Below are 8,521 nucleotides of genomic sequence, written 5' to 3' on the forward strand. Positions count from 1 at the left end.
GGGGGATCACCTATTCATTTGGCTTAAGTAATACAAGTATCTGTACACCTAAATTCCTTTCTTGTGCATTTGTGATCTGAGTATTTGTGTCTAAAAGCTATCTGGACACTCCTGATGAATAACCTTCTCTAGCTAACTTCCTGCTATGTCATCTCTGTGGATTACTCTCTTTACAGAAAAGAATACATAAAATATGTAACAGTGCTGTCCCGTCCTATAGGGTCTAGTGAGGCGGAATTGACTCAAAGGCAGGGAGTGAGTAATAGGCTCCTTGGTGTTCTCTGCCTTGCAAGAGATACCGTATCAATGACCTCCTCTTTTTATTTTCAAATCATTTTATTGGGGGCTCTTACAACAATCCATACATCAATTGTATCAAGCACATTTGTATATATGTTGTCATCCTCATTTCCAAAATTCTTTCTACTTGAGCCCTTAATATCAGCTCCATTTCCCCCCTCCTTCCCGTACCCTCCCAACCTCATGAACTCTTGATAATTTATACATTATTTTCATTTTCATATTTTACATCATCCACTGTCTCCTTTCACCCACTCATCCCCTGGGTGGGGGTGGTAGTTGTATGCTGATTGTTGCGATCAGTTCCCCCTCTCTCCCCCTTCTTCCCCACCTTCCTCTTACCCTCCTGGTATCGCTACTCTCATTATTGGACCTGAGGGGTTTATCTGTCCTGGAGTCTGTGTGTCAAGAGCTCTGGTCTAACTGGATTTATAAGGTAAAATTGGGTCATAATAGTTGGGGGAGGAAGCATGAAAGAACTAGAGGAATGATGTGTGTTTCCTCGGTGCTCTACTGCACCCTGGCTGGCTCCTCCTTCCTTGTGACCCTTCTGTGAGGGGATGTCCAATTGTCTGCAGATGGGCTTTGGGTCTCCACTCCTACCCTCCATTCACATTTAAATAGTTGTTTGTCTTGGGTTCAGTGACCTCATTTGATGCAGGGGGTTGGGGGGAAAGGGAAAAAAAGGGGGAACCCTTTAGAAGGTTGGATATATAGCCCATCTCCCAGGGGGACAAATATCAGAAATGTGGGTGAAGGCAGGCAAGAGACAGTGTAAGACACAAAGTAACAATAATAATATATCAAGGATTCGGGGTGGGGGTGGGGCGGGAGAAAAAAGAAGCTGATGCCAAGGGCTCCAGTAGAAAGAAAATGTTTTGGAAATGCTGATGGCAACATATGTACAAGTGTGCTAAATACAGTTGAATGGTGGATTGTTATAAGATTTGTAAGAGCCCCCCAATAAAATGATTAATTAAAAACAGAAGGAGAAGGAGAAAGAAAGAATTGCCAGAATTTGCCAGGGCAGAGAGTTTGGATTTTTTGGATCTCCAACCTGAAAGTCTGTGGAGGTCTGGAAGCCTTGAGCCCCTCCCACCCACGGTCAGGAGAAAGTATGAAGCTTGAAGTCCACTTCCAACCTCCCTTCCCTAGTCTGCCACAAGAGGCGCCCCCAGCCTGGTGCTGAAGTCCATTGGCTGCACGGATGCTGAATCTGGGGGCAGAAGGCTACGAAAAGGCCAAGGCGGGCTCGTTTGCATAAGCCCAGTCCTTGGACGCACGGGGTATCTGAGTGGCCCTTTCCTTAGTGCCAGTGTGTCTGTGAAGGGCCAGCCCTGCAGCTTGGCCACCGATTGTCCTGCTTGGAGTCATGTTCACACGAGGGCCTGGCTCAGAAAGCGATGAAGTTCGCCCGCTAGTTTACGGGCTTTTCCTCCCACAGTCTTGATGTCCTCCCTCTTTTTGCTTGTCTTCAAGTGCTTGCAAAAGGACCAGTCCTGGGGCATTACAAACCCATCTTGGTGTTTCTATTGCCTTTGTCCCTGGGAGTGGGGAGTCCTAACCTGAGTATCAACAGGGACTCAAGGAGACCAGCAAAATACACAGCCAGAACCCGCCACAAGTAGATACAACTCAGACTCACAGCAGACACACAGCTACCCTACAGGAAAGAGTAGAAGTGTCTCCCTGTTTGTTTCTAACCCTGTAACTTCACTCCCGTTAAAGGTAAAGCCCTGTCTTTCTCCCGCAGAGCGGCTGGGGGCTTTGAACTGCTGACCTTGCAGATCGCAGCCCAGCAAGTAAAGACCAGGCCACCATGTATAAATGTGTGGGCAATTTTAGCCCTCCTGACATGCCACACATAGCCAGCACCAAGCGGGAAAGGAAGTCACCTGTTCCAAAAATGTGCTTCTGTCCCATAGTGTGTTTGCAGGCAGATGAGGACCACCTGGAATATCAGATCCCCGGGAGCAGAGCCATCCTTGTGTGTTCCACAGCAGATCCGAGGTGGTGCTTTGTGCCATGGAAACTTTGAGACATGTTTTCAGGAGAGAAAAAAAAAAATAGCTTTCAAAAACTTACATCTTAGGCAACCATTCAACCAGCAGCTGTTAGGTTGGTCTGATGTTTATATTGACCTGTGTTCTTTTCCTCTGCATTACGTGTGCTATCCCACGAAGCCTTGAACCCTCACGATAGGGTTAGTCTTTAGAAGTCACATTTTCTGTGAAGTGGCTATTGGGGACAATCTGCTGTCAGATAAATGCTTCTAACAGAAGAGTTATTGTTTAAATGGATGTCCCTGCACACACTGCCATAGAAGCCCAATCTCCTGTTAATTTAAGAATGGGACTCTCTAGTAATCTCTAAAGAAACAAACAAAAAAAATGAGGGAGTCTTTCAGGTTTATTTTAAATACATCTTTTTTTGTAATTATTTAAAGGCGTCTTTTTCATGAGGAAGCAGGGATAAAACTATGGCGTGAGTGTCGTTTCATTATACCTTTTTATGGCCTATTAATTTGTTACCATCCATTCCCCTTTGTTGGTGAAATTTTAATTTTGCCCTTGCTTGAGCATATTGTAGGAACTGCATAAACTGCTGCTCCCTGTGCTGACAAAAAGGTCCTTTTAGAATGAACAATTGGGAGCTCGTTTTATTTCTAAAGCACATTTTAAATAACTTATGAATGAGAGTTGTCAGACATGAAATGCTGTATTAATTAAATCTTTTTCTAGTCTTTCTGCTTCTCCAGCTAAACCAACCCTTTTAGAAAAAGAAAAAGAAAAAAAAAAATCCACGGCCACCTTAATTATAGAGGAGAAGACAAAAAGTATCCTTCACATTCCTCTGCCTGAATGAATAAGAACTCAGTTCATCTCAGTAATAACCCATTAGCTGCTTAACTCAATAGTGCACATGGGAAAATGTTCAAGCCGCAATGGAAGAAGTGCTGATTGGATGGATCGTTTTTAAGGTTTTGTTCTTCCACTGCTGAAGATGATCATTTTCAGTAAATCGGAAATCTATCATAACTGGCAGCCTTAGCACATTTACGGCTTGTGGTATAAGTTGTGTGTCTGTGTCAACTAACGCCTCTTTGTCCTCTGCTGTCTAGCAACAGTACCATGCCAAGATTGATGATTTGATTGACAACACAGTCAAAGAGATCATTTCACAACTGGTTTCCAAGGTAATGTATTATGTGTTCACCCTTCTTAATCCAATTCTAAAATAATTTCCTCTTGGGGATTTTCTAGAAATTCCCAGCTTATATTTCTAAGAGATCCAAGTGAGAAATTGTAGTTTCAAGAAAATATCCCTTTGTATTAAAGAGCATGAGGCAAAAGGAAGATTCTGAATATTCTTGATTGACCGGGTATTTTTAATGGTTTTGTTTGTTTGTTTACATTGGTTGTGCTTTGCTTGCTGTTGTTGTCCCCCTTTGAAAAGATGCTCTCTTCCTGGTGGTGTTCACTCCCATCACACTCATGCTCTCTTCCTGGTGGTGTTCACTCCCATCACACTCATGCTCTCTTCCTGGTGGTGTTCACTCCAAGGATGGAGTTGAGTGACTGCTGGTCTTAGTTGCGGGGACAGCCCCGGAGCGCTAGCACTGACCAAGACAGCAGACAGAGTGAGCTCTGAGGTTCCCGTGACCCAGAAGCAGCCCCACAACTTCCTATTTGATGCTTGAAAGATCTTTGACAAAAGCAATGGCCTTTGATTCTAGAAATACAGAGGCAACTTAAATGGGTGTGCCCGTTAGCAGAGGCTAGCAAGTGACCTCCACTGAGGTGTCCCTGCAGCCATGAGTTGCATTTGAGATCAGGAGCAACAGGGAAAGGAGTCAGACTCGAGCACCAGAGCTTAAAGTGAGTGGGGGGAGGGGTCTGCATGTCCTACAAGGGGGACTTCGTATGAGTAGTACAGCCCTTTGTCTCATGAGGCTTAATTCATGGACCCCAGTTCAGGCTTCATATAACCATCTAAAGAATCTGTACGAAAAAAAAAAAAAAAAGCCCCAGTTTGATGAAACAGACAAAAGAATAGTAAAAAAAAAAAACAAGAGACGGTCAACAAGCATGCAAAATGTTAAATCTCATTGTGACCTAAAGATGTAAAATAAAATTGCAAGAGTGAACCATTTTGTCTGACACATTACAATAGGCATGTTTAAGCTAACAACTATTTTAGAAAAGATCAGGTTGGATGTACCTCCCTCCTTTATATGGAAACACAAATTGTTTTATGGGAAGATAGTTGAGAACTACATCGAGAACCTTAGAACGTTTCATCCCATCATTCTTCTTAAGGGTTTCACACTGTTCAGAAAGAAACGTTGGATGGATGGTGATAGATATTTGTCACATTATTTGTAATGATGATAAAATGTAAGCAAGTTTATTCTTTTACAGGAAGGAAGTGGTAAATTAAACATAAGCTCACTTCCTTCCAGTCTCTTCTGACTCAGCAACCCTATATAGGGCTTCCCAGAGTATACATCTCACAGGAGCAGAAAGCCTTACGTGTTTCTTCTGTAGCTTCATTGTTCTGCACATATGGATAAACATACTTGCTACATTTGGATAAGACGCAAGTGGCACTTCCTTCTCTGTACTTCCTCTCTTCCACCCTCCTTCAATAAAAGCCTTGCTTTAGTCCACATTTCTATACAAATAATATTAAAATGAGCCAAGACTGAGTCTCATTTAGCATTCAACTATACAAAGGGGAGTCAAAACGATTACTACTAGGATTCCAGTTCTTAAGTGTCCGGGGTTTATTCCAGACAAAACGTGTTCAGACAGAAGTAGCCGCCTGCAGACAAGTTCTGTCAGTGATACACTTGACTTAGTCTCACTGGGGTGCATTCAGAAACAATGCCCCAATAATGCCGTGCTTATAGAGGGATCTGCTGGGCCAGTTAAATTCAAGGCAGAGAGGTCAGCTCAGAAGGTAATGGGATCTGAATTTGGGGGATCCCAAAGGGCTAATCTTAATAGATTTTCTCAAACAACAAAGGAAAATCAGGGGCATTTATTAAGAAGTTCTAAGGAAATTGAAAATTGCACTGGTGAGAAAAATGCAAGCAAAGCTCTACGGAGGACTTGTTTTCTACCGTGACAACATACCTGCTCCCTCTCTGAGGGTAGCAAGGGCCCTCCAACCAGAGTTGTGTTGGGAAACCTTGCACCATCCACCCTACACTCCTGAGCTTGGCCCTCAGATGCCTTTTGGTTCCCCCAACTCAAAGTCCACTTCACAGGAATAAGACTCCAGCCCCTTGGGTACCATCACTTGCACTTTGGCATGGCCCAAACTGAAGAGGAGGGTCCAAGACGGGGAACCACCTTCACAAGTGCACAGACCTAGATGGAGGGTCTGTAGAGAAACAATAACTCCACTTTTCGGTCCTTTGATTTCATAGCATTGTCTGTGGTTTGGAAGCAGTACTTTGTGGCTTACCCTCCAGGAGATCTCTCCTACACATACTTTGTCCTGTGGAGGAAAGGACTTGGCCTGCCTGCTCTGAGTCCTTCCCTCTCCACCGTGAAGCTGAAAAGCTGGCGTTCCTTGGAATTTTATCTTCAGGCTTGTGATTTTCCCAGGCCCGGCTTTCATCTGCCTGCTGTTGACTCCTAGTCCCGTGCCTGAGAAGCAATGTGTTCAGAGCCCAGCTTCAGACAATGCCGCCTGGATTCAAATCCTGGCTTCACCACTGACTCTGTGGCAGTGAGCAAGATGTTGAAGCTCTCTGTGCCCCCGTCACCTCACCTATAAAGGAGTGTTTGCAGTTGATGGCGTTAGATGGCAGTGAGTCGATTCTGACACTCAGGAACCCAGTGTGATGGTGTCAAGCTGCCCCTGGGGGCTTTCTGGCTGCCATCTTCATAGGAGCTTTGTCCTACAAAGTTGCTGGGTGGGTTTGAACCATCAACCTTTCCCTTGGCAGCCGAGTACTTGACCATTATGTTATCAGGACATTTTACAGACATTGGCCTCATGGCAAAAGACAGGAGGCACTGGAAATAAGGTTTTTACAGGTGGTGACAGCAGCAGTGAGAACCATACCATCACTTCATCCTTAAGTAGTTCATACCCTCTGTTGACCACCACTCCCCAAACACTTGACAGGGAGGAACATAGGTAATCTTCAATAATACGTATTAGTAGTTTCACCTGTGCCCATGTTGCTGTGTCCAAAAAACCCCTTTGTCTGATGGATTCCTGCACATTTCCACAAGCTCAGTTTCAGAAAACACACGGTTGTTGCTTCTTATTGTGTATGTGCTACCTCCGTCAACAGTACTTACCGTACTTACGCTCTCAGGAAACCTCACATCCCTAGGAGTCTCAGCATCCTCGGAGCCTCTCAGACTCCTCACACAAGAGCACCCACAAGAGTCAACCTTCTCCAGCTGCTGCCCTCCTACTCCATTTCCCTCGTCAATGAAACCCTCTTCCAGATCCTCCTCTCAACCCCCACTGCCATCAAGTCAACGCCAGCTCGCCGTGACTCTCCAGCGCAGGACAAAACCACCCTGGTGGCTTTCAAAGACTGTCAGACTTCACAGCGTGGAAAGCCTCCTCTTTCTACACTGGAGCAGCTGGTGGTTTAGAATTGCTGACCTGTGGTTAGGAGCCCAATGCTCAACCACAAAAACAAACAAAAAATCCTACTGACATTCAGTCAATGCCAACTCATAGTGACCCTATAGGGCAGGGTAGAACTGCCCACTGTGCGTTTCCAAGACTGTAGCTTGGAATGGAAGTCGAAAACCTCATCTTACTGCCTCAGAGCTGCTGCTAACCTTATGATTTTCAGCGCAATGATAACCTCTAGGCCACCAGGCCCCCTTCAGATGGGGAACCACTATGCCAAAATCCATACCTTTGTGGTCTCCTACCAGGTCTCCCCTTCCTTCAGCTTACTCTTCCCAGAGTAAACTTTTGGAAGGACCATTCTTGTTGTGCGTGTTCTCAGCCATCTGTGTCCTCTCTACCAGTCATACCTGAGGTGTACCGTGAGTTTGGCTGTTGTCCCATGGAAAAAAGATTGCTGACGAGTTTGGGAGAATCTGAAAGGAGTCCTTGTGACATTCAGCTACTCCCTCAAAAATCAACAGTTCAAATCCACCCTGGGAAAAGATGTGGCAGACTGCTCCCCTAAAGATTAGTCTGGGAAGCCCTCGGGGGCAGATCCACTGTGTCCTATAGGGTCCCTGTGACTTGCCATCAACTCAGCACTCAGTGGCTCAGCAGGTTCCTTGAGGGCCATGGGGATGTAGTATTTGAGAGTGCACCACACACACACACACACACACACACACACACACACACACACACGGCACCCTCCCTGGGTACTTTTACTCCAGAATTCCTCGTAATAACTTGCAGGAAGAGAGCAGTGCTCCTTAGGATACAGTTGGTGTAATTCTGGCCCAGGAGGGAAGACTGTAGGATCACCTTCCTGTCTCTTTACATGCCTCTCCAGCGAGCTCAGTTTGTGCTGGGGTCACGCCAGAATTCTAGTGGTTTCACAAGCATTCATTCGCACCTCTGTGTCTGCCCACAAGTCTGCAAGAGCTGTTTCCTCCTCTCCTCTCCATTCACCTGAGAAGCTCATCTTATGGTCTTCTTTCCAAGCAGCCTTCCTTCCAGGCAAACTCCGAGGGCTTTAGTGCGTCTTCCTGGTTACTTTCCCCTGTGCTTGCTTCTTTGTCTCCGAATGGGAGGCATTCAGAGACATGGAAGTAAGTGTCAAGGAGACCAGCTTTGGTTCTGTTCTGTCCATGACCTGAAACCTGGACCAGAGGAGTGCCACCGGTGAAATCATTTCACGGGAATGAAAAACTGACAACAACTGCCCCAAAGAAGGATTGAAACTGAAGTTCCTCAAGCGTCATACAGCTGCAGACTGCGGACGTGGCCGGGCAGGGTGCTTCATGTGGGGCTATGGTGCTGAGCGAAACAGATAAGGTCCCTCCCCCACAGGGAGCTTGCCCCCGGGGGGTGGGGGTGGTAACAAAGGGAAAGGTCAGCTTACACCCAGGCAGATGTGCCCCGTAGAAGAGCCGACAGTGGAGGTGATATGCAAGTCAGAGAGAAAAAGAAGAGCATTCTCCAGGGAGCAAAACTTGAGCTGAGTTCCAAAGGATGGACGAACTCTCCAGAATAGAGACGAAAGGGACATTTCAGCAGGGAGAAGTACGGG

The 8,521-nt window shown here is 45.8% G+C and overlaps 1 protein-coding gene across 12 annotated transcripts in view; it reads left to right on the forward strand.

Moving 5' to 3' along the window:
* The window catches only part of CADPS2 (calcium dependent secretion activator 2), a 382,815-nt gene that overhangs the window by 321,698 nt on the left and 52,596 nt on the right, over positions 1 to 8,521 (forward strand). For all 12 annotated transcript variants that reach the window (XM_045288824.1, XM_030885179.2, XM_045288828.1 and 9 more), the window contains one exon: positions 3,422 to 3,496. In XM_045288824.1, coding sequence (XP_045144759.1) covers positions 3,422 to 3,496 — 75 coding nt within the window. The remainder of the gene's footprint in view (positions 1 to 3,421; positions 3,497 to 8,521) is intronic.

This window comes from Echinops telfairi, unplaced genomic scaffold (genome assembly GCF_000313985.2).
Source record: "Echinops telfairi isolate 266 unplaced genomic scaffold, ASM31398v2 ScPeMD7_23;HRSCAF=83, whole genome shotgun sequence".
NCBI classification, from domain to species: domain Eukaryota; kingdom Metazoa; phylum Chordata; class Mammalia; order Afrosoricida; family Tenrecidae; genus Echinops; species Echinops telfairi.